The sequence below is a fragment of the Phodopus roborovskii genome, unplaced genomic scaffold (genome assembly GCF_943737965.1).
Source record: "Phodopus roborovskii unplaced genomic scaffold, PHOROB, whole genome shotgun sequence".
NCBI lineage: Eukaryota > Metazoa > Chordata > Mammalia > Rodentia > Cricetidae > Phodopus > Phodopus roborovskii.
Genome location: NW_026126424.1, coordinates 6,054,139 through 6,081,700, shown reverse-complemented (window position 1 = coordinate 6,081,700; position 27,562 = coordinate 6,054,139). Strand labels below are relative to the sequence as shown.

Genomic DNA, 27,562 nt, shown 5'->3' with positions numbered 1-27,562 from the left:
TGTGGCATTAAAAGGAACCATTTATTTATTTATTATCATTTTTATTCTACAACGTTCAGTGTTCATGTTCAAACTGTAAGATGGAGATTCACTGTGCAAATCATGACATTTTAAAATTGTCAGTATGTTTGTCTTTTGGTGCATTGGTTGTTGCTGTTAAAATGTAACTTGATATATGTCTTCTTCGTATAAAACCCCTTTGTGTCTGCATCACTGTACTTAAGCTGATTACAGGTAAATCAAGGTTGGTGGCCACATTCAAAGGACTGTTGGCTTTACTTATGTAATAGAGCAAGCACAGTCCCTGTTATGTATGGTTCAAGGAAAACAGGGGAGACAGATCATAAAAAAAAAAAAGACCCTGAGAGCTTATTTGGAGGTTCTAGCAGGGGAGCACAGCTACTCGTATACCCTTGATGAAAGGCCAGTCCTCCTCTATTCAGGGAAGGTGATAGAGCCCTCATCTAGTAGCTGATGGAAACAGAAGCAATCCAGATGCAGAGAGGGAGGACAAGACCAGGCTACAGAAACCCATAGAGACAGCTGACCTGAACTGATATCTTGGAATCCAGCATGGAACTGACTCAGGCTCCCTGAACATGTCTCAGCTAGAAGGCCTAGGCAGCTAAGGAACCTTGGACAGTGGAACCAGGAGATATTCCTAGTGCACAAAAGGACTTTGTGAACACATTCCCCATAGAGAGATACTCCCTTAACCTGGCAGGAGGGAGGGCCTAGTCCCTACTCCATATGACTTGACAGCTTTAGATGACCCCTCCAGGAAGGCATCACCCTACATGTGGAGTGGGGGGGTGAATTGGATGGGAGGGTGGTCAGGGGCTATGGGAGGGAGACATGGAGGGAGGGAGGAAGAGGGAACTGGATCGATATGTAAAATAACAAAAAATAAGTAAATTAATTAAATTATAAAAGAAAAATGGTCATGGAAAGTGTGAAGAGGGGAACTGGATATTTCTCACTGTCTTCCTCTCAACCAGGGAATAGGGTTAAAAGTGATTCTCACTCCTTTATTTTAACTTAATCATTCCAATAACTACAAAGCAAATTACATTAACACCAAGAGGGAAAAGTGATTCTGGGGGGAAGATTTTTTTAAAGACTGGAAAGAAAAGTATTTCTTGAGAAATTGCTTTCCTAAATCATTCTGCCAGCAACTCTGAACCGATTGATATTTTCCAGCCCCTGGGGGTCCCATCAACACCAAAATGGCTGGTTAAAATTACAGAAGGAGCTGTTTGGAAATTACTTAAGAGAAGTGTTTTGTCTTCCTTCAAAAAGAAGACAAAGACAGACCAAAAATACATGTACCCAGGCCTCTTCTAAACAGTAATGATTATACCTGTTTACATAAAGAGATATATACAAACATAAAAATAACATATGAATATTAATTTTTCAGAGGGTTTATAATGGCAATTAAGCTAGTTTTGTCATGGTCATTTATGTTGTCTCTTAGAAAAATTAAACCTCATTTCTCAAAAATTTTCCCTCCAATTTACATGCCTTGGAATCAGTTCCACAATATTCAGTGACAGGAATGGTATTATGAATTTCAATATGAAAGCTCTTATCTTGTCTCATTTTCAGAAAAAAAATATTTGAGGAGAGTCTAAGAAAGAACTAATGGCATCATTTGTCTATCTGAACTCAGAAATGTTAGTTTTGCTGTGTACTTCTGTTTCCCATGGTAATACATAATTTCAAAAGCTAAGCTATTATTCTCACATACAGAATTAAAACATATCCAATATTTTATTAAAGTCATAATTTTAGGAGAAAGCAATTAAAATATTACTATTTCAAATGAGAATAGGGGGTTGTGTATATAATCAGGAATGTTAAAGTGTATTTTATTAGCATAATACTGGTTAGCATGCTTTAAAATATAGCAAATTTTATCTCTATGGAACAAATTCAAATACATTCATATGGGTAAAATAATTGGCATTGCTCTAAATTTTCTACTACTTACATTTATAAAACACCTTTGGCAGCCATAAGGCTTACAACCTTATAGAAATTATGGCCCTCATGAGCTTGACTGCAGCTCTTTTCCTGACAACATACACCTGAAAGAATACTATGTATTCTCTTTAGCCTTTCTAGGCCATGGACAACCTCTCTTTTACACAGGTTAATTTTGCTGGCCATGTTGGTTCCAACTTTCTCTTTAAGTGAATGAGTATCTTTGGTGGCTAATTCTATAACCATGAACAGAACCATTACTTAAACCCCATTTGATGGAGTAGCCTCCAATACCCAGAAAGATACAGGCCTTTTATTTTATTTTTTTATTAATTTAAGACAAGGCAAACTTTGCTTCTGGCTAGGTGGAAGCCCCCAGAGAGTACAATGTGTTAGCAAAATAAATATGAAAACAAAAAGGGAAATGTTAGAAGTCAGGGGAATGAATGATAAGCAGGTGCTTAGTTTATCCCTTGTGTGTGATTTACACAAGTCAAAGTACAAGGTGGTACTACAGTTGAGCCCAGGAGTGAGGAGTAATGCAGACATTGGGATCATGGACCTTAGTGTCACAAGAACATCTCCTCCAAAAAGCCTGGGAAAACAGGTGTCCTGGGGGATGAGATTCTTGTTTTGAGATTCCTGAGTGGATAGATGGGTTATGAGAATTTGGGGTAGGGACATGTCTCAATGGCTCAGTGCGCTTTGTTATACACAGTGACATGACATGGGCCTGAATCCCCAGCTATCAACATAAACATCTAAGCATTACCAGATGCACCTCTCCAGCAAAGACAGAATGATCCCTGAGGCTTGGTATCTGCCATCGTAGTTCAAGTTCATTAAAAGACACATTCTTGAGGAAATAAGGTAGATTGTGACAAAGCTGAACACCCAATGTCCTCTTGTAGCCTCCACAGCATTTTGGCCACACGTGCATGCACAATATCTGCATGAACAAAACATAATGAATAAAAACAGGATGAAAATTTTGAAAAATGTAAAAACTTAACATTCACCAGAAAACTCCACTTTGATCCATTTACAAATTAATAGTCTGGGAATTTAGCCTAAACTGAGTCATTTTATAAAAAGAGCACTTGCTTAGGGGATGATTTGTATGACTCATGTGATGGCTAGGTTGTCATTATGGTTCCATGAATTTATGCAAGTTGTTATCATTTTCTTGAGAAGATGTGTAGTTTACATACCCTAACATAGGTAATTTCCTGCCTCCTCCATTCCCCTTCAGTTCAGTACCTTAGAGTATAAGCTTTGCTAATAACATTTAGCTTTAGCATGGTTATGATGGATGTAGTACATTGGGTGAACCAATTTTCTGGCCCAAGTATGAGAGTTAATTATTTAAAAATATGTCTATTCTCAAATTCTGCTTAGCAACAACATTGAGAATGAAAATTGGGTATTTGCCAGTTATCTAAGTAACATCAAATTGTCCTCCTCTTGAGATGTTTTCCAGCTACTTTCCCTTTCTTCTGACCTCCAGATGGACTCTGCTTATAGAGTTGCTCCTGATCAGCTGTACCAAGAGGCAGATTGACCCTAGATTATTCAGAGCACAGTTCTTTGGAAACTTAAAATATAAGCATGGTTCTGGGTGGCGTGGAGACCAATTGGATCTTTGGAGTTTGGATCAAAGATGACTTCATTCAACCCACTATACACCTGGTTTTAGTTTATTGTAGTACCAGGGTCAAGCACATTCCTGACACCAGGTCTGATGTGAAGATCTATACACCACTCATAATTTGAGCATGCTTGAAAAATACTCAATAAAACACAACTAGAATAGAATTACTCTAGGTCAGTCAAGGAGCCACACAATTCAGTGTGGTTCAGCCATACAAGCTGAACTCACCAGCCAGGGTTTAGAAGGGTCATTAGTATATATTATATATTAATTGTAAGTGTAGCACATTTCATTATGGTTTTTCTATATATGTAGAAAGTGTACTTTGGTTTCATTCTCTCTTCCTCCTACCCTTTCTTAACTTACCTTATCCTGCCATCTCTGTAGTAGTTCCTGTTTTACTTCTGTGCCCCATTTTCTTTCCTTATTTTTATAGGTTCTACATATCAGCAAAAGTATGCAATATCATTTCCCTTAACTCAATGGCCTCCAGTTATATCCATTTTCTTGCAAATAATTCAATCTTATTCTCCTTTGAGACTGATTAAAACTTCATTGTGTGTGTGTGTGGGTGGGTGGGTGGGTGGGTGTGTGGGTGTGTGTGTGTGTGTGTGTGTGTAGGGAAGGTGTGTTTCTTATTTGGAGGTCCACATGAACACCTAGCCTATTGCCATAATTACTTAACTATTGTTAATAGTGTCACAACATATGTAAGTGTGCATCCGACACTATAGTGAATTGACTAATCTTTGGGGTATATACCCAGAAGTGGTATGAAAAAAAAAAAAAACTAAGCTTTTTATTTTTTAAGAACCTCCATGCTAATGATATCTCTAGATAATAGATTAATTTACACTCTCACATACAGTAAATAAATGTTCCTTTTCCCTTTATCCTCACCAGTATTTGATGCTGTTTTCTAGACAAGAGCCTTTCTGACTAGAATGAAGTGGAACTGGTATGCCTTTGATTGGTAGCACCTGGTTTCCAAGTAAATTCAGCTCCATTCTGCATTGGTTTATTGGGAGTTAGAGTTAGCATCATTCTTTCCTGATTATGACTAATAGTAATTTCCTTACTTTTACATTTCATTTTGTTTTGAATAAGAATGTGTAATTACATTTTAATATCTCCCACATGAAGATACCCCTCACATTTCAGTCCTATTTCAATTTTTTAATTATTTTACATACCAACTACAGTTTCTTGTCCCTCATATTCTCCTGTTCCCTCCCACATCTCCAATCTATGCAACCCCTCCACTCATGAACAAGATATCACACCATAGGGGATAGGTCACAAAGATCCAGCTCATGCATCAGGGACAGGTCCTGGTCCTGCTGCTAGAGGCCCTATAAAAGAACAATCTACACCCAATTGTCACCCAGATGCAGAGAGCCTAGGTTGATCACATGTGGGCTCCCTGGTTGTCCTTGCAGAGTCTCTTAGCTCCAACAAGCTCAGGTCAGCTGTCTCTGCAGTTTTCCTGTCATGATCTTGAATCCCCCTTGCCCATATAATCCCACCACCCTCTCTTCAACTGGACTCCTGGAGCTGGGTCCAGTGCTTGTCTCTAGATCTCTGCATTTGCTTCCATCAGGTACTGGATGAAGGCTCTATGATGACAACTAGGATGGTCACCATGGTAGACAACAGCCCTGAACTGTAATATGGAATAAACCTTCTCTCTGTTACATTGGTTTTTGTTGGGGTATTTTGTCACAGCAGCAAGACACACATACTCCTGACAATGTTTAAGCTCCTCAGCTAGGTAAATCTATATATCCTTTCTTTTACAAAAAATTTTGAACTTAGCCAAAAACTTTCCTGATAACAGACAGAACCCAATGCTAATGGGAGACATGCAGAACAAAGTTTCACACAACTTCCATTCTGTTCCTAAATTTTGAATCTGTTTCCTTTACATTGCAAAGTTTCCTTCAACACAGTGCTTAATATTTAACTTTAAAGCTTATATATTATGTATTATTTCTTATTCCCTAATGATTTAAGAAGTATCAATATCACTCTCAAGAGTGATATGTATCTAGAACACTTTATGAGACACTTTCAGTATTCAAAATAATAGTTGGCATAAGTCAAGATTGTGTAAAGAAACAAAGCCAATAGGAAAGATGGGGAATCAACTTATACAAGTAATCAACTTATATAATTGTGGCTGCCACAACCCCTACATCCAGACACCTGACAGGCTGGAAACACAGGAAAGAAAGGTTGACATAGCAGTTTAAGTCAAAAGGGGTTCTACTGGCAGAACTCTATTTTCAAGAAATACACTTTTTCAATCAAGTGTGTGGACTGATTCCATGAGACCCACCCTATGGCAGTAGGTGACCTTATGTATTTGTAGTCAAAGGACTTGAATCCTAATCTCACCTAAAATTTCTCTCAAAAAAAAATCTAGAAAATAGTTGGATAAAATATTTGGGTGCCTTGCCTTAGCCAAGTTGACTTGGTTCATTCCACAATTTTGTAAGTACAGCAAATTTTATTCTTCTGTGGAGCACACTTAAAGGGAATTTGATTCAAGAAAATTGCTTTATATGTTCAAATGGAATTCCATCACTAGATAGAACTTTTCAACTCAATTTTATATTGCATAGTTCCATTGTATCCTAAAACATTTGACACTCTAATGTCTGGTCTTTCATAAGGTATGAGGACATATCTAAAGACCATAAAGTTTGCCATTATCCTAGTGAGAATAAAACAGTGATTGATAAGTGCTAAATCCACCATTGCTTACATCAAGTACCTGTAAAAACATGCCTATATTTTAAGTGAAGTGGGAGATAATGACAGAAATAGATTAGATGGGACAATACTGTACTACACAGGCAATAATTAAACCAGAACAATAGCTAATCAAAAAAGTATAATCATAATATACTATAGTAACTCACCTATTTATATTATAAATATGAAAATTAAATGTTGAGTTACATTTCTTCCTTGATTACAAACTCTCACCAATTAACACTACTTAAAATTGAGTGACAATATTTGATTTGGGCTGATTTACAATTTCACACCCAAAACAGCAACTCGGTACTTCTCCAACGTCCAAAAGGAATGATGTTTTAATTAATAAGACTAATGATTTGGGAAAACAGTTAGAGGCAACTATTTCATGGGTTTCCTAAATGTTCTATCATGTAATCAATTCTGTATTTTCCTCACACTGACATTGGTGGATCCTAAAATGAGACGTGACAGTTATGTTACTCAGGCACACTGCCTATTATGTGACTTGTTCTTACCGCCCCTTGCCATTGGAATTCTTGGTAGATCCCCACTTGTGTAAAACAAGGTGCTCCACTCAGTTCTGTCTGCATGAGTCTGCTGTGAAACAAGAAATCATGTGTGAGATTTGTATTAAAAACTTCCAGCTGCCATCCTCGTTCGGGTATTCTGTGGAGGAGAAAGCTGAACTGGGTGCATCTGCTTTCTGACTAAGAAGCAAAGCTAATACAGCCTAGGAGACTGTTCCAAGAGCTCCGGGCTTGTCCTTAGGCTACAGCAGCAATGCTCTGCAAAACAGCCTTGATAATGAGCCTGGTGGTATCTGAGCTCTCAACCTCTAGGTTCAAAATTACTTCTCTGGCAATTTAAACAAATCTTGTAGTTCTGAGTGAGTAGTTTGAATGCTCCCCTCTCCTTCTTCATGGGCATTTAACAGAGAATGAGAAAAAGAGGATGCAAATTAAATGAATTTTAATGGCATTCTCTCCTCAAGATGGCCTGCTGACTTAGGCCCCTTTCTTTCCACTCTGTGTACTGCCAAGATGAGTGATGGACAGCACAGTGGCTGCAAAGCTCTGTGCCAAGACGCCTCTCTCAGGGCTTTCCATCAAATATTGTTGTGTCCTGAGATCACCCCATGTTTGAAGCTTCTGTTGTTCATTTTTTTTCCAGTTTTCTTGAGGGAAGCAGAGTATCATGTAGCCCAGGCTAGCCTTAAACTCACTACTCACTAGCTACTATAAGCTGATCTCCTGTGTCCACCACTGCAGTGATGGGATTGCAGGCAGATATCAGCACATGTCTAATTGTTATACCTACACTTTACTACACTTTAATTTCCCAGCCATGAACATTTAAAGTGTGTGTGTGTGTGTGTGTGTGTGTGTGTGTGTGTGTGTGTGTATGTATGTGTGTGTTTCAGAAAACTATAAACAGTATCTCTTTTTGTTTGAAAATAAAATAACCCCACACAATACTGACAGAGTCATGTCCCCCATGTGGTACATGCAGATTTGGTGACCCAGTGTATTGTTATTACTGGTATATTTTTCTTTTTGCTCTATGCTTTGTAGAGCTTGCTCTTCTCCCAGATTAATATGACATTTGTGTATTTCCCAAGCTATTGCTATTTAAAGTTGCAAAGCTCCACTATTGCTAAACAATGTGATAACACATGCAAAATTCTATGAAGACTGACTTCTTCATAGTAGCCAATCACTGCAGACAACACTCACCACCCATGTCCCCTGGACTCTAATTTAAAATACACTAAATGTGAGTCACATTTCTTCAGTCAGCCTGCAGAATGACATAGCTTTCTGCATTATTTATTATTGTTCATTTTTAATCTCGTGTGTATGTGTGTGTGTGTGTTTCACACATGTATGTAAGAGGATAGCCTAGTTCTTGCACCCCCCCCCCTTCTTGAAACAGATGTCTCTTTGTTCTTTGCCTCTCTATATACCAAGCCAGCTGATCCATACTTGAAGGAAGTCTTCTGTCTCAACCTTCCTACTTCATGGCAGTAATACTAGGATCACAGATGCATGCTATCACATCCAATATTACATGAGTCCTGGAGGTCCAAACTCCACTCCCCACACTTAATAGTAAGCAGTTTATCAGTTTATCTATTGAATCCATCTCCCCCCCCCCCCGATGATGGTTTCATTTTGTATGTAAAGTTCTTATTTTAGGAGAATTCAGTTCATCTTTCAGCTTTCAAATGCTGATGAAGGCTTCTAATTTTAGTAAGTTGGAACCAAAAGGCCCCAGGCCCTTAGCCCAGGCTCCTTACACTTGTTAACTTAAAATTTTGGTGATAGCCCTTCAGCTTATCAGCAATAGTCACATAGATCTTTTTCTGCATATGTTGGATAGGTGCACCATAAATGGCATAATGCAAAGCAATCCTAGATAGTGTTTCACTTACTCAGTGTGTTACACTGATTAAGCAATCTCATCTGCACCCAGTAGCAGCCAAATGTTTTCTAAAGAATATTTTATGATAGTTAAGGTTCATGATTCATACAAACACAACTTTTCTATGAAACCTTTTCATACACATGGAAACTGTTACTAGTTTCAGATAATAACTGTGATCATTGGTTGAATCGTAGTTTTAATTTTTCTAGTTCTCCACATAAAGAAATGCCAAACTCCCACCACTTATGGAAAGCCAAAGGAGTATGAAACACTGTGGACAATACCCAAAGAGAACTGCCTGTCTCCTGTAGAAGCAGCTAATTTTAGTCCCTTCAAGAAATCATTAATAAAGCTTACCCATCCTTACTAGAATTACCATGTTTCCTGTCAGTCAAGAAATGATTTTGACACTTATCATATCTGCATCTTTCTCAGACATCCCTCTTGCATCCCTTTCTGTCTCTTTCCTCTTCCTGGGTTTATTACTTGAAGAGGGGAACTTCTACTCCTCACCTTCATGAGATTCCTAGCACAGCTTAAAACATTATCAGTATTTTGTAAAACATGGTTATGTTACATGGTGACAGGTTTCTGTGGTCTCTTTGGACTTCTCTTCCCAACTCCCACGCCATCATGACTGTCCATTAGGTCACTTCCTGGAAAGAGGTGAGTTTACAAAGGGAAAGCCAAGGAGACAGATGATGAGGCGGACCCACAGTGGCATGATCTGCTTATAAACCAGGGCTCCTTTGAGCACATTAACAGTGTGAATAATAATCACTGTACTAGTACACTGTAGGTAACATAGACATTTCATTCATATTAAAGCATGCACTTTACTCCATTTATTTATTTTTTGTGTGTGTGTCTTTCACATCATGCCTCCTGATCCCACTCGTCACCCCCCCCCACACCAAAATAAAACAAGGAAAAGGAAAAGGCAAGATGCAGGGAGGAGATCTCACCCTTGGAACTGCAGTGTGATACAGTGAGTTGCACAGTAACCCTTTTAGCCATGTATTGTTACATGCAGGCGTTTAGCAAAAAGACTCATTTATCTGGTTCCAGACCCCTGGTCTCTGTTGCACCATTGACACTGGGCCCCCACTGGAACTCTTCCTGGATACCATATTTCTGCCCTATGTCATGAAGATCCTGCAGCTCTGGATCCAAAGGACTGACATATCTTCCTACTTGGTGCTCCAGAAGATCACAGATGGGATGGTATTGGGGTGGAAGGCATGCATTTTATATTGCTCCTCGAGAACTCTTCCTCACCATTGTATACAATGAGAAGAAACTTCTCCAAGGTTCTGCCTGGAACCTTGTTGTCACTCGATTCACCCATTTTGTTTAATCTATTTGCAGCTGGTTTCAACACCCATCATTCCAGCGGTGTCAAGTGGATTTCTGCTCATTGCTGGAGGCTCACAGTTCCATTAGCTGTGTTTGCAGTTGGTCCCTTATCTCAGCAGAGCCTTATCTTCTGGTTTAAAACTAGACATCTAGGCTTCAATAAAACTCAGATGGTAAAAAATGGTTCTCTTTATTTTTAGCTTTTTCATAAAAACTAGGGCCAGATATTCTAGACTTTGAAGGAAGAAATACAGAAGTTTTTCAGTGTAAACATAAGTTATGAAAAAAATTCCCACAGTGTTTCACTTTTGAAATATTTGTTTTCATCCTGCTATGGAGAAAGAATGGATTCTGTCTTCGAACACCCCCTCCAAAGTCCATCTCCCGATGACTGAGAAATTCTGTTGTCTAATATTGTCACTTAGGTTTGAGATGGAGAGTTTCATTATTTAAGTAAGAAGTTTGGCTCATTCTCATTGCTTGATGCATCTATTCAAAACATTTATATCAAATAATAATTCAGAGCTACTCAAGCCCCAGCTCTGGCCTCTGGGCCCTCTGCATGTACATCCCTGAAGATCCCAGACAGCAGGTGCTTGCAGAGTTCTACCTGCTGATTTTCACCAGAATAGAAATAAAACTGAGAAGTAAGACCTGTTGTACATGCAAACACAGACTGCAAATGGTTGAGTGAGGAGAGTACTAATGCCATTTCAACTCTTCATCTCAACATTAGTTGAGGGTAACCAAATTTCTCTTTACTATCTGTTGTTTCTGTTTAAGTCTAAGCACAGAACTCAGCCTTATTGAGGTCTATAGTCATAAAAGGAAGATGAGTTTATGTTGTGTTTTCAGATAATATGACTATAATTTTTTGTCCAAAGTTGGTAAATGGGGTTTCCCTAAAACATCTTACTGAGCCAGCAAGACAGCTCAGTAGGTGCTTACTGACTTAACATACCAAGTTCAATCCCACAAGGTAGCAGGAGACAGCAGACTTCCCCAGAGATGTCATCTGATCACACACACACACACACACACACACACACACACACACACACACACACAATTAAATAGGTTTTCAAGACAACAAGCAACAGGCTAGAAAGTGTGTTTAAGACTGTCAAAATGCTAATATAATAACCCTGTTGAACCTGGAATTGTCTGACATTGTATTTCCAATGGACATCTCATATATTATTAACTCTTCTAACACTGACTGTAGCCTAGTGAGATATGTGTGCTATCCCATTTTCTGAAAATGAGAAACAGAAAAGTAAAAAAGAATTCTCCAGTTGTGTTATCAGCTACATATTTTTTACAGGAGAATTTCAAAATAAAATAAACCAAACAAAAAAGTATGGACTAAAATTTCATAGTTACTGGTAGTTACTGGTAAGAATACATCAGTCATGTTAAATACTAGAATGATACATAAGTAAATAGTAACAGGAAAAGCATAATTTACCCCTTGTTGCTCAACTCAACACCTTAGTAGCCAATGGTGCCATGAATAACATATAAGAATGACATCAACACTGCTTTTGAGTACGATTTTGATTCTCATTCCTTTATGAACATTTTAATTTATATTAATATCAATTATAATTAAGCTACTTTTGAAAATCTCTGTCTTGGAACCTAACAGTAAAACACATTGGACAGGAGTGTCTCTACTAAACTGCAGAAGTTCATGGAGATTAACAATTTTGGGATTATAACACAAATGTTAAGGGGAAGTGGCCAGCAAGTTACAGGGAGAGTTTGCATGAATGATTGCTCCCACTGGTCTGGGAAAGGCTCAGCAGGCAAGGCAGCACCATGGAAAACACACCCATTGTAGTGGACAGAGGGTGCCACGGGTGCCTCCTCTGAGATCCTTCTGAGCAGCAATGGCTGTGTCTTCCCAAGGCCATGCATGCAGTATTTGTAGAATATTTTAGATATTATCTGCAGTGACAAAAAATATCCAATATCCCAGCAGAAAATATCTACCAAATCTTTTATTTTTTTCTACTGTATATGCACCGAACATCATAATGAAACACTACAAAGAGAAATTTCAGAAACAAATTTACCTCAGTTGTGGAATATATCAAAATGTATGTAGGTGGTAAATTAACACCTGAAAGTCTAATTAAAGCAACAAGTGAGTAGGCATTTGCTTTTAGGTAGCTATAACAATATATTATAAATACTCCTATAGATTCAACACCTATCCTCATTTTTGCAAACTGCCTTCTTTCAGAATAGTTATTGTTTTGTGAAAATAAATCAGAGTAATTGGCAAGAAACATGGATTTTTGTATTCCTAGTGGGGACTATCTCTTTGCACTCTTTCACAGACATCTAAAGTGACTGGCATGCTAGTCCAGTAAAAGAGAGATTAAGAAAGCAACTCTATGATGCTTCAAAATTGAAACCTACCTGGAAACAGGAAGTCAAAGGGCAATGCCCTGGCCTACCTGTCTTAAAGCAGCTTTAAGCTCCAGGCTTTGCTTCACTCTAGTTTGAGCTTTTCCATTTGCATTTGATAAACAAGGAAGAAAAGGGATCAAAAGGTTGATTGGTGAGAAGGAAAAGATTGTGCAGAAATTGTGGGAGTGGCCAACCCATGACTGGTTCAACTTTAAATCCACACCATGACAGGGAACACTTGTCTGATATTGCCTGCATAGTCAGGAACAAGAGGAGCCTGCATGGGATTGACCTATGGGAGGTGACTGACTGGTGTTATTGCAACTTGATATGCCATGTTTGGTTGATATTTCTGGGAGGCCTGCCCTTTTCTGAAGGGAAAGGAGGAGGAGATAGTGGGCTGGGGAAGATGGTGGGGATGGAGTAAGAAGGGAGGAGGGAGGGGATATAATAGATGAGAGAAGATTTTTTTTAAAAAATGTAGGAACATTGCTATTAATTAACATTTTATAAAATATGGTATGCTTTAAATGTTCTATTTTATTTCATTGAATACCTCACCAAAAAAATAAGCTTTTGTGGCTTTGAGGTGTCACTATGGTCAACTTTATAAATGGGTTGCTGAGGTTCAGGGTAGCTGGCTTGACCAAAGTTTTGGCTTACCTGAGATTTAAATGTGCATCTTTGACTCCTCTTCTGGGCTTTCTCCCCCTCCTTCTATCTTACCCTTCCTCTCTTTCTACCTCCCTCCCTCCCTCTTTTCCTCCCTTCCTCTTGTCTTCTCCATTCCCTTTCTTATTTCTTTTTCCTTTTGCATTTTCATTTAGGCTATGTTGCCTACACAGGCTTTACACTCACCACCAACCCATCTCAAGTTTTTCTTAATGTCACCAAATTGGCTGATTGTTCCATAATGCATGCTGGAATATGCCTATAAGGCCAGTCATTAGACTATCCAAAGGTAAAGTATAATTTAGTTACCTACCAATCATGGCCACATCTTGGTTTCCAACAGATATATTCATTTTCCCCCACATTACCCAGGATATGGGTGGTTATCACTGAGATCCAGCTCTGAACATCAGAGATATTTTTCAGAAACTAAAAAGAGTCTCCAGAGAGTGTATAATAAAACTTGGAGCCCTCTACTATAGCTGAGTGCTTTTATATGCTGCCCCCATTCCAGAAGCCATATATAAAATAATCACTCTGAGGCTTAATATTAATTATAATTGTTTGGCCAATGGTTCAGGTATTTAACTAACTAGTTTTTACATTTAAATTAACCCATATCTATTAATCTGTGAATCGCCACATGCCCAGTGGCTTCCTGGCAATGCTTTGGCAGCTTACTTCTCCAGCAACTACATGGCATCTCCCTGACTCTGCCTTCTTTTTCTCTCAGTTTGCATTTCCCACCTAGCTATATTCTTTCTGTTTATTGACCAAATCAGCTTATTTTTAACTAATGATAATACAGCATATTCACAGCCTACAGAAGAGCATCCCACATCACTCTATTTGGCATCCTCCTCACTCAACAGGCAATGAACACTCACTTCATGGCACAATCCCCTTGTGCAATGATTGATACTCACTTCACTAGCAATTGAGAATATCATTCCTGGGGCAAAGACAAATAATCTGTAAATTCACAGAGAGAATGCTTTTTATATTCTATGACAATAAAAAATGGACTCTTTCCTTGCAGCAGAAGAGATGGTGATGGTTGTGACAGTAAAGCAAGGTGTGGAGTTTCTCATTCCCAGGCTATTTAAGGCAATAGACTTAACTATCAGAGATCATCTGGTTATTTTTATTTAAATATATTTCTGATTTTAAGAGTGGTTTTTACTACTAGAAAATATTTCATATACTAAAAATCTTAAAAATTAGATATAACAAATACTTGGAGTAATTTTCTACATAAAGGAGAAAGCTAAATGAAAAAAAAACTTGCTAAACAAAGTCAAAGCAGTAATAGCTATGCTTTTGTAGTTGATAGGACAGGGATAATAATGTAAGATAAATATCAAGGTATAGGATACATTTTACTATGCCAATGTTTTAGGTGCATTTAAAGCTATAATATTTTCATTACATATTAATTCCATATTTTATCTGCATGTATGAATTGCTTCATAATATTACCATGCCACTAAGAAGTGCTGGGGATCTATTTTTCCACATGGATGAAACCCATAGTTGATAATCCTACTGATAATCCTACTGATGAGGCTTGAAATCATATATAGACAAATAACACTAAACATATTGAGAAGTTGTATTTATATATTTATGTACACATACATGCACATGTTCGTTGGGTGTGTGTGTGTGTGTGTGTGTGTACAGTAATGCTTAAAGAAAAATGTCCAGATTTTGATAGGAATCCATGGAGGTATTAGAAGAGGTTAAAGGAAGGGAAGGGGAGAGTGAAATGAGATAATTAGATTTTAAGTTGAAGAATTTTACAAAAAGTAGAAAGCATTTAACAAAGTCAGGAATGTGTTATTGTTAGAATTTAGAAAATGTGCTAATAAAAAGCAAAATCATAAGTGCATTAAAACTATGACCCAATACTTGTTAATTAGTGCTTACATCTTATTTTAGTGCACCCGCATGAACCATGCCAGCCATAAGATCTAGTGATAGCTTTTAATGTGAATTTTACTCAACAGTTTTCTTCGTTGTGAGCTGACACTGCTTCACAGTGTAATTATAAACATCCTTTGAAAGTAATAAGCTAAAAATGAAGTGAAGAAAAGCAGCTGGAACAATGAATAAACAATTGTATTATGCTTAGGATACCACAACATTTCCCATAGACTCATGTGCCCTAAATTGTCCTGATAATTCATGCTCCAACACTGTTCCCTGAACTACAGTACCCAGCATGTTTGATTAAACAAAAAATGCAGTTTCTATTAAATTAAATAGGAGGATTTTTCCCCTGGAAACTGCCATTTTGAGTTTTGATTCTTTTCATATGCCTTAGAGCTGAGACACAAATGTGTTCCACATGAGCTTGAAATAAGATTCTTTGACAATGTCAGTCTAATCCACACACAAAGACTCAGTTGCTTGTCAAGCATTTCCTAACCACAGCTAAAAGGAAATATTCTGCTCATAAATGGACCTTTTTGTTGGGTTAATACCTACAAAGTCACTAAGTGAACATAAATTTGAAACTCTTCATAACTTTAATTTTTTTTTTTTCAAAATCACGTAACTGCCAGGCTTGGGGAAGAGTACTTGGAAAAGTACTTATTGCTCAAGCATGAAGTAAGATTATCAGGACTCATATTAAATCCCTAAAAGCCAGGCAAGGTAGCCCATCGTGAACCATAATGCTGGGACAGAGAAGACAGGCAGAGACAGAATGATATTTGACGCTCATTGACCAATCAACTTGTCTGACTGGATGAGCTCCACCTTTAGTGAGAGACTGTTTTAAAACAGAGTGGAGAGCATTGGAGAAAGATACCCAAATTCAATCTCTGCCCTCCACATGCATGAACAATTATGTGCACATATGTGAACAAATGCATTACACAAAAAAGGAAAAAATGGCATAAGTATAAAGAAATGTTATGTTTCTCAAACATGACAATTACAGCAATAGAGAAAAAATTAATCTTTGTGGATTGATGATTCATATATTTTCAAATTAATTGAAAGAATTTCAAATTTTCCCAGGAACTATATTTTATTGTGAGATTCTAATAACTATTACAAAGATATTGTTAAGGGTATTTTAGGTAACATATCCTATTTCCAGGGCATAGTTAATAAGGTCAGACATGGTTTTTACATTTTATACTAAGTATTTTTCTATTTGGCATCAGATGTGTTACCATTGTCCCACAAGGTCCTGTACCTTTTTTTTATTATTATTTAGAATAAAGAGAGTGAACATGAAAATTTTCAAACCAATTTCATAGTACTCTGTGGTAATATTGAGAACAGAAAAATATAAATTTTACTTTGAAGTATGGATACATCATTTATGGAATATTTGAGTCTTACAAACAGGTCTGTAAATCAGAGATTTTCAAATGTACCCACAGAGCTACTTCTCAAAATTTGACCTGAAAATAATTTGTTAAATGAAGAATCCATTTATCGCATAAAGGGGTATTCACTTTGATAGACACATGATAGTTTAGAAATTCCACATGAAATATTAATTACTAAGCTATAGGTATATGGGGCTTCACATTGTGAAACAGCCCTGTAATCCTAGCAGTTGGAAGACAGTACAGGAGACCAGACCAGGTTATGTGGAATGTTTCTGAAAGTATAAAGTGTAAGTTTCAAAGGCTTTAATTCTGTCCACTTTAAAGAACAAAAGAGAATGTGATAGAAAATAATCTTCATTTTGATGGAAACTATTTGCAAAATGGAGCCACTAAATGTGCGATTTGTAACCCCTTTTCCACAAGGAAACTGCATTTATTGTAGAAAAATAAATGTCATAGATATCAAATAATTAAGGATTAGCAGGCCTATTGCAAGGACAAAGAGCAGGATTTGATGACCAAGAAAGATCATCCACAGATAGGGATTTTAATGTCACTTTCCAGGTTGACCAAATTCAGTTGCTTACCAAAGGAATGGTTTTCTCTGACTTTGAGACAATACTATAGTCTATTCAGCTCACTGCATCCTTTTTGGTTGAAAGTTCTTCATTAGAGTTGATGCTCCTACTAGCAATGACATAACTAATAATATGAATGATATTTTTATCATTTGTCATTTATATTTATTTTTATTTTAAATTAATTTGTTCCCTTAACAAGACTTACATAATATGAGTATACAAAGCTAATTTTAATGTAATCATCTAAGTTTCACTTATATAAGTTTATCAATAATAAAAATATCTTTTCTTATTATTATTATCATCTTTAATAGTTTAATGTGATCTTATTTTTATTTTCTTGTGAATATGCTGTGTTATTCACTCATTTCGCAATTTGTTTTAAAATATGTATTATGTATGGACCTCATATAGTTTTAATGATATAGGTATATTATCTTCATGGAAATTAGAAAATTTCGTCACAAAAATTTTGTGATACTGCAGTGTCTCTGCCTCAGCCACGTTTGCATTGCCTCTTGATGCTTTTGAAACTACAACATTCATGATTTCTTCTCCACTGCTCTAGTTCAGAGTTACTGTTTCATCTCAGCCTTTTGCTAATACTTCTTGTTTTTCTCCCAATGTGGGTATTTTCTGGGCTCCAACTTTGGCTCTTAGTCTCTGTTCTCTCTTTATATGGTCTAATGAAACTACTGCTAATGAGTCTCGAATCTCTCCTACATCTGAGAGAATATCTTCTTCTAAGCACTTCTAGAAACACAAATCAGGACTCACCATCCTTCCTTTCACTCTTATGCCTCCTCCTGGGCTGCATAACTCAGTGCATGCAAGAATCTCCTCTCACCCAGTGTGTACTCACTTTGAACATTCTGTGTCCCTTGCTTCCATCCAGAGTCAACATCCCTGTCAGTATCTAATTAAATGTTGTATCTCACCTTCACTTAACTAATCTCAGTTTTTGCTGTCATCATTTATCTTTTAGACAAGAGTGAATATCCACAATTATGTCTTGCTTCATTAGAATCTGCCCTCACTAGCACCTGAGTGAGTTTTCTAATGCAAAGGTTATATTGTGCATTCTGTTTTGAACAGCACTCCTGTACCTGCCTATGATCTATATGAAATCCTTATTTTGCCCTGTACTGTAATATGGTTTGTGTCCTTTAACACCTTACTTCCTCTCTTGAGCATTGGTCCCATCAAGACATGTGTGAATTTTTTACATTCTCAGTGGTTCATCAACAGAGGGTCACACTTCAAACCTTTAAACTTGAACATTCTACTCCAATTGATGGAGATTTCTTCATCTTCCCTTGGGCCCCTACCTGGATGATGCTATCTTTTGTATGAACTGTTTTATTCTGGTTCCCCTGACAATGTGCTTCATTTTATTCTTTCAAATGCTTGTATAATTGCCTTTGAGCAGCATCTCCAAGATACTCCAATGATTGTACCACATTTTTAAACATGACCCCTGATGAGTGGTCTCCTGATCCTGACTATAAGCACTTATGGAATAATTTAACTGTCTGCTGGGTGCTTGATTCTAATTGGATGGTTCTCTACTCATGTTTGGCCGCATCCACTATTCATTCAAGACTGAATATCTTGAGAGCAGAGACCATTTTAATTATTTTTGTGGCCACCAAAGTAAGCACTGTGTCTAGGAGATAGTAGGGAAATGAGTGTTAAGTGAGTCATTTATTCAGTCATTTACCAGATAAAAAAAATCAGTCTTTCTTTTGTGATACCCATACCCAGCTGTACCACCCTACAGGGGATAATTAACTGAAAGATGAAATTAAGGCCTATAAGTAGAATTAGTCTGTGAAACAGAGTCTCCTGAAAGCAAGTGATAAATGAATACATTTTGCCATATGTAATACGCTTTGTATATTATGAATATTTGTTACTTGATTTACAAACTAGAATCTCCTATATCTGTTTTCTTCTTGTTGAAATCAATTTTCACTGAACTAGTGACTTATTTTGTACTTCTAGACTCCATAATCATCACAGAACTCCTAGGATTCATTTTACAATCTGCTAATAAATACATTAAATGTACAATTAGTGTAATACATAATATCTTAATCTGTTTTCAGACAAAAAATGACTTCTCTTTAAATTATAGTATCCAATGACTAATGATACAAACTAATATTATTGAAAGATTATAAATTCTTCATATGTTCTTCTGCCAAACTGAAACCCTCATTTGGCATGTTTCTTTTAAATTGGAATAAAAGTGATGGCTATTGTTCTTAACAGAGTTGGCATCAATGCCAGGTTCATTCATGCCATATCAAAGTTTCTTCACATTTGCCAGACCAAAAAATTGTCCATTATAATTCAAGAATATTTTCTATATTTTAACAAAGCTTATGCAAACTTTCAAAACACAGTGTATGAATGCATAATTATATATTAATCAAGTTAACACAAAACAAACAATGGTATTTTAACACACATCACACACACACAACACACATACACACACAACACACACACACAATCTACTGCAAGAAGCTTCTCTTATGGAGGCTGGAAAGGCACTGATCTATAGGTATAGGTATGTCATTATTAGTCATTTTATTGCTATATTTTTTTTAGCAAAATAATAGCATTAATTTTTCCCCTGCCAGGTTCATACAATATAAAATTTTGGGGGTTGGTCACTTTAGCAATGTCAGGCATGCATTCTATCACATGGACTAGACCTTAAATACAGTCAAAAGATGGTTGGTTACTCTCATAACATTTGTGCCACTACTGTAGCAGTATATCTTGCAAGTAGGTCACTGCTATAGGTAACAGGATTTGTAGACAGGTAACATGCAGAGTTCTTTCAGAACCACTATCAGTAGGGGTAAAGCATCTGTTAAGAATCAGCATGACTTCTCTGTGGTGATAACATAAATAAGTGGTGTATTCAGCAGCAGGTTCCTGGTGTCAGGTTGTGGAGAGCCTTGACAATAGCCTGTAATGTTTGGGCAGTCCATGGGACCACTGTGGCCAATGACTCAACAAGATGTAACCCATTCTTGGCACTAGGGGTTTCACTTGGTGGAGAAGGATACCAAGTTGGGGTATTGTCTTCCTCATTATATGGTGACTCCATTTAGATTACTTTCATATATGATTATGAATTAAGACACTTCTACCAAAGTGGGTTTCCAAATGGTCTTTCAAAATGCTTTGAGTATTAGTTCTCCCTCCCCATATTTGTTCTTTTACACTATTCTTCCATCCCCTTCTTCATTAATCTTCCTGGTATAGTTTCTACCTTATCTCTCCATAACACTAAATTCTTTTTCACCTTCCTTGGGTGACTCTCTTTTCTCCTTGGTAGCTAACTTCTGTGGCTGTTCAGGTTGCATCATACATATCTAAGACTTAAAAGCTAACAATAATTGTTGTTCTTAGTGCCTGTGCTCATGATGGTCTGTTAAGAAAGTCTTTTTCCTGAGCCAAAAAGCTATTCTCAACTTTCTCCTCTATAAGACTGTGAGGTCTTATGTTGAGGTTTTTGATCTACTTGGAGTTGAGTTTTTCCACAGGGTGATAAACATAGATCTACTTAGATTCTCCTATATTCTCTCATTTAGGAATATAATCTTATGCTCATCCAGTTTGAGAGCACCATTTGTTGAAGATGCTGTCTTTCTCCTCTGTATATTTCTGGCTTCTTTATTTGAAAATATCAGGTATCCATAAGTGTGTGGTTATATATCTGGGACTTCAATTTGATTCCATTGATCAATGAGTCTGTTTTCATGACAATACAACACTTTTATTCACCATAACTCTACAATACTAGTTGAAATCTGGGATGGTGAGACATACAGCATTATTTTATTATTCAGGATGTTATAGCTATACTGGGGATTTGTGTTTCCATGTGAAATTGCATTTTTTTTTATTTCTGTGAAGAAATGTGTTGGAATTTTGATGGAGATTTCATTGACTCTGAGGTTACTTATGATAGGAGAGCCATTTCACAGTATTAATCTACTGATTAATGAGCATGGAAGATCTTTCCATCTTATGGTGTCTTCTTCAATTCTCAGATATATCACATCTTAAATTTTTATTTGGCTTTTGCTTTATAATAGCATATGAATGTACATTTATATATATTGAGGTGCATGCTTCAATAGTTAACAGTTTTTTTTCTTTAGTTCCAATTAACATAAGTTCCACAAAGTGGAGTTTTTACTTCTCAGATTACATGCTACTTTAATGTAATGTATTTTCTTATTAGCATTTTATATCATATGTTTCTTCTTCATTATTGCATTTTCTCTTTTTTATTGAATTCATAGTTAATGGGATCTATTTCCTTGGATTCATTTATAGTCATTAACTAACTGAAATTTTAACAGAAATGTTTTTCATTTATCATAATTATTTTATGTACATTTCTACTATACTTGATACCCATCTCATAACTACACAAATATTGCAGGGATAGCCAGAAACATTTTTTTCTTCACCCATTTTAAAAGTTACTTGCCAGCATGGGGATCCCTCCTACTTTACTATGTGTTTCTTACAGACCACCAACTCCCTTAGCACAGTGTCTTTCCTAGAAATGAGGGTTTTCTTCATTATTATACACAAACATCCATCAAATTCAGAAATCAACATAGTTCTTCTCCAGCTGTGCCCACTGTATTTCAGGATCACAAATTTCATCTGATCATCATCTCCCCTTAATTCCTTTCGAACTGGATGCACTCTTTTGAGACCCTACTTTGAACTATGTGATCTTGTATTAAGTTGCTGTTCCATGTTCATGGTTGGAATGACTTAGAGACTATGATTTTCTTCTTCCCAGGGCTTCCTCCAGTTCAGTATCATCCCACACAGTTCCAGTTTATCACATTAGCAGTCACATTCATAGGGTGTCTTTTAAGCTCATTCTTCAATGAGTTGAGAGCAAACAAAGCTCTCAGGCAGGACTTTCTTTTTGTCTTGACCCAAGTGGGTTCTACCAAAAATGTTCATTACTTCATCTACTTTTTTTTTTTTTTTAAAAAAAAAAGGCAGCTCAAATATTTTTTGTGATAAATATAATCCTCCATATCTGGTTTGCAAATCTTTCACTTTTGACTGCCTCTGGATTTTCTCAGAAAGCACTCATAGTAACTAATAGTTTAAAAACTGAGTGAGTAACACACTTAGCCATGCTACTCCAAAGTCAGTATCACAGCCTGGTGGGAAGTTAAGACAGTTCATAAAAACACCACAGCTCTAAATGGGGACAGAGGAGGAGTCGAAGGGAAGGGGTCGATAGGAGATGGGAGGGAGGAATAGGGGAAAACTGGTCAGTTTGTAAAATAAATGGAAAATGCTAATTAAGTAAAAAAAATTAAACACCACTCTCTGCCTCTCTTCTTTCCCAGCCATGAAATGAAGACACAGAGTGTGTCTTGCTATCACTGGAGTACTGAGGATTAAGTTCAATTGTACAAATGAAAGAAAATCTATGAGCTATAAAACTTTCTACATGTATGTCATAACATACCACTCTACACTTTTTGGTAGTCCCAGAGACAGCTACCATTTATTAACTGTTCTCTCCCATCTCCCTCTCCCCCCCCCCCAGATTCCATGGTTGTTCATAGGGCCCAACATATACCACCAACCAATCTCCCTGACATTGAAGGTTAAATTCGGCCCCCAATCTCACAGATAACTGGAAATCCAAATTCAGGTATGTCAGATTTCAAGACCTGTCCACTTAATCAGTGTCCCACACTCTGTTCTAAACTCTTTGCAGTAGTCTGAGGCTTCGAACTACAGATGGAGAAACTGACCTGAAAATTTTCTCATTTGCTATGAGCTGCTGGCAAGCCTTTATGTTCTTGGCTCTATATTTCCCAACATGGAAAGCACTTTACTTTCCAGAGAGGCAGAAATCTCTTCATTCACTAGTGATCCTGAATTCACATTTATCTACCAACACTACACCATCTTCTGAAAGTAGTTTAGTCTCTTCTCCCCTTCTCTCCTCTCCTCTCCTCTCCTTTTCCTTCCCTCCCCTCTCCCCAACCTGGGATACTTCTTATATTTTCATAAGTGTTTCCTTTTGCCTCTACCACTAGGTGAGAAATAATTAATTCAATTGCAAAGGATTAAAATTTTTAGCCTCTTGCAAAGTTAAGTAGGCATTCAGGTCAAGGAAAAGATCTCTGCAAGGTAATGTTTAATTAGTAATGTATTCCTATGAATTGTTGCTACAAATACAGACTTTCCCCTTTCAGTTTTTTTTCCAAGTTTATTTTAGCAGTCACTTCTCAATTATTCATGTACAAAATTAATGATTTGACAAGTGATTGTTATGGATCTGAATTTAGACCAAAATTATCAAGGGTGGTGATGAATAACACCTTATGAATTAGGTATTTAACAACACTTGTGAAATGTTTTTACGAGTGTATTTATTTTAAGTTCCTATAACTGTGATTGCTGTGAAATGCTACCTGCTAATGATGAATGGAATAAAGGGCAGATGCAAATGCAGCTTTGCAGAGTGATAAATGGTCAGCACAGTTCCTACTAACTCAACAGCATGCATGTGCAGTTAACATTCAGGAATTCACACTTGCACTACATTGCCTGCTAAGCATTTAAACACAAATTGGATTATTCCCCCAAAGTACATATGACATGTTGTCCTTGCAGAATACATCACTATGGATAAAGTTTTCAGTTTGGGAGGCTTTTTGGGGTGTGTGTGTGTGTGTGTGTGTGTGTGTGTGTGTGTGTGTGTGTATTTTGTGAAGTCTATGTCTGCACAAATTTATGGAGCTCAGTGGTTAAGCTAGACTTAGTGGTCAGCTAGCTGCAGGGATCTGCCTGTCCCCACCAGTATTGAAGTTACAAACACAAGCCACCATGCTCAGCTTTTCCTATGTGGGTTCTGAGGCTCTAAACTCAGGTCTTCATTTTACTTACTAAGCCCAAGTTTGGGTTTTCTATCTTAATTTTCCTCTTCCCAGTTTATTTGATTCCATAAATACCTTCACATTTACCCAAAAATTTCATAGCCTTTTGTTTACATTCTATTTTAAAAGTTATTTTGAGCATATGCAATATCTTCAGTCAATTCCTTCTTAAAGTGTCATGAATTAAGAGGTAGGTAGATGTACATTATCCTCATGTGTTTAATATGCTAGTAGTTGATTCTCAAGGGAAATATCTTTGCAAAAAATGCTGGAAACTAACTTCCTTGTTGTTTTAATATAGTATAGAAAAATTAGCTTGCTCTCTTAGATTTCACTCTAAGTGATTCATTAGGGATTTCATTCTTAGCAATTAATGGAGATGGGGGAGACAAGACACTGACAAACAGAATTACTACCTATGGAACTGTCTCCAGTTCTGGCTACAAACACAGAGGTTTGTTTCTGCGGCTAAAGCCACTTCCTTTGTCAGAGATCCAACAGGTTGGAGTGAAGTGTGAAATACTGTTTGACACGCTACCGGGAGATTTTGTTTCCCGGAATTCTGCCTGTCTTCTAGAAAATAAAAGATAGTTTGAAACACATGCTCTCATAAAGCTACTAAGAGATATAATACTCTGATTCTGTGCATCCTCCCCTATCTTGCTAGCCCTCTGTCGTGTAATTAAAAGACTAAATTTTGTTGCCACTTGTTCTGTTGTAAGGACTTAAAAAGACTTTGATATAAGGGATAATGATATCTTAGTTTCCAAAGTACTGAAAATGCAATTCAACTGGTAAACGTGAAGCCATATTAAAATTTTGGAACAAGAGTAGAGCCACTCAATTATCCTATCTATATTGAGGTTGAGTTGATCTTCATGGAAACTTTAGAATAGTCTGTATGAAGAATGCCCTTTTATCCTGCCTTGACAAAATTTTTACTCTTCCCTCCAAGGTATCAGATCCACACAGGACTCCAGCATTCTATCATCAGACCTACCCAACCCAACTGTCTACCTCTAGACAATGCAACCCTACCTCAGAAGCTAAAGGAGGTTGGCTATTCAACTCATATGGTTGGGAAATGGCACTTGGGGTTTTACAGGAAAGAATGCATGCCCACCAGGAGAGGATTCGATACTTTCTTTGGCTCCCTTTTGGGAAGTGGAGATTATTATACACACTACAAATGTGACAGTCCCGGGATGTGTGGCTATGACTTATATGAAAATGATAATGCTGCTTGGGACTATGACAATGGCATATATTCAACACAGATGTATACTCAGAGAGTGCAGCAAATCTTATCTTCTCATGACCCCACGAAGCCTATATTTTTATATGTTGCCTACCAAGCTGTCCACTCACCACTGCAAGCCCCTGGCAGGTACTTTGAACACTACCGATCCATTATCAACATAAACAGGAGGAGATATGCAGCCATGCTCTCCTGCTTAGACGAAGCAATCCACAATGTGACCCTGGCTCTAAAGAGATATGGTTTCTATAACAATAGTATTATCATATACTCATCAGATAACGGTGGACAACCCACCGCAGGAGGAAGTAACTGGCCTCTCAGAGGTAGCAAAGGGACATATTGGGAAGGGGGCATCCGGGCAGTTGGCTTTGTGCACAGCCCACTTCTGAAAAACAAGGGAACTGTATGCAAGGAACTTGTGCACATCACAGATTGGTACCCCACCCTGATTTCTCTGGCTGAAGGGCAGATTGATGAAGACATTCAGCTAGATGGTTACGATATCTGGGAGACCATAAGTGAAGGTCTTCGTTCACCCCGAGTGGATATTCTGCACAACATTGACCCCATTTACACCAAGGCAAAAAATGGTTCCTGGGCAGCAGGCTATGGAATCTGGAACACTGCAATCCAGTCAGCCATCCGCGTGCAACACTGGAAGCTGCTCACTGGAAATCCTGGCTACAGCGACTGGGTCCCCCCTCAGGCTTTCAGCAACCTGGGCCCAAACCGATGGCACAACGAGAGAATTACCTTGTCAACCGGCAAAAGTATCTGGCTTTTCAACATCACGGCGGATCCATACGAGAGGGTAGACCTATCCACTCGGTATCCTGGCATCGTGAAGAAGCTGCTGAGGAGACTGTCACAGTTCAACAAGACCGCAGTGCCGGTCAGGTACCCCCCGAAGGATCCCAGAAGCAACCCTAGGCTCAACGGGGGAGTCTGGGGACCGTGGTATAAAGAGGAACACAAGAAAAAGAAGACAAACAAAACTAAGGCTGACAAAAAGCGAAAGAAAAGTAAAGCTAGGATGAGAAAACAGCTGACAGTGCACTCTTCAACAAAATGCCACCCAAGCGTTACCGCTGGCTAAATGCAAGACTTTCAGACTTGGTTAAGCTTAAATCTCCTGGTTTCTACATAATTCGGAGAATTTGCCTCAGAAATACCACTGCCCGCCGCCTCAGGCTTATTTTCTCTTTGCTCTCTGCCAGCAGCTCCTGGCACCTGGCTGCCACGTGGACAAAACCACCCTCCTGAGTGCCAAAGGCAATGCTCCTGCAGGCTGTTTATTCCTCTCTAGCCTGTGAATAACTAGTCAGTTGACAAAACAGAGTGCTTTGACCTGTAGTTCTGTAGTGGACAAGAGCGCTAACCTGATGGAAATTTCAGGGTAACATGATTAAGGATGACTATTGATAGAGTCAAAGACTGTGTTACCTCAAACGCCTAAAAACAATATTTCTAAATAAGATTTTATTTTTATCTGTAGCATATGCAACTTGGGTTTTTAGACTAATTCTATTTTGTGTTGTCATTGCCTCTTCTCTGAGAAAAAGCTGCTTTTCGTAGGTGGACAGCTTGCATCTCATCGTGCTTGATGAAAGAGAAGACAATGTCTGATCGTTCTCGGGAATGAATGTAACCATGTCACAGACATGTTAATAGAACAATAATTTCAGCAAAAAGTGCCTAATTTATTTTTCAAAAAAGTTATGCAAATGGTGTTAATTATTTTATTTTTGGTTTCTAAGTAGGAATTTTATTTCAGTTCTTTAAAGTTACTAAACACTGTAATGCCATAAATGACTGTAATATCATGTTGACTGTAATAACCTGTATGTTCATAAAATATAAAAGGAAAGTCATTCAGAAAAAAATTACAATCATCAGTTTTTCACCATCATTTGAATGTAAGGCAAATATATTTTTAAAATTTTATAAATTCGTTATTGTACACAATTGGTTTTACTTTATCATTTCCACCATGAACTATTTATGCATATTAATTATTAAAGTGATTTTATTTTATAGCATTAGTGTGGCTTTCCAAATTTTATTATTATACTTTCAGATATGATTATATTATTCATTTTGACAAACACAAATCTTCTTAGTGTTTTTACCTGCCCAGTCTG

The 27,562-nt window shown here is 37.4% G+C and overlaps 1 protein-coding gene across 1 annotated transcript in view; it reads left to right on the top strand.

Moving 5' to 3' along the window:
* The window catches only part of Arsj (arylsulfatase family member J), a 65,182-nt gene extending 38,464 nt beyond the window's left edge, over positions 1-26,718 (top strand). Inside the window, exon 2 of the mRNA XM_051185553.1 lies at positions 25,116-26,718. Within this exon, the coding sequence (XP_051041510.1) occupies positions 25,116-26,517 (1,402 nt within the window). The 3' untranslated portion in view covers positions 26,518-26,718. The remainder of the gene's footprint in view (positions 1-25,115) is intronic.
* Positions 26,719-27,562: the final 844 nt, after the last annotated feature.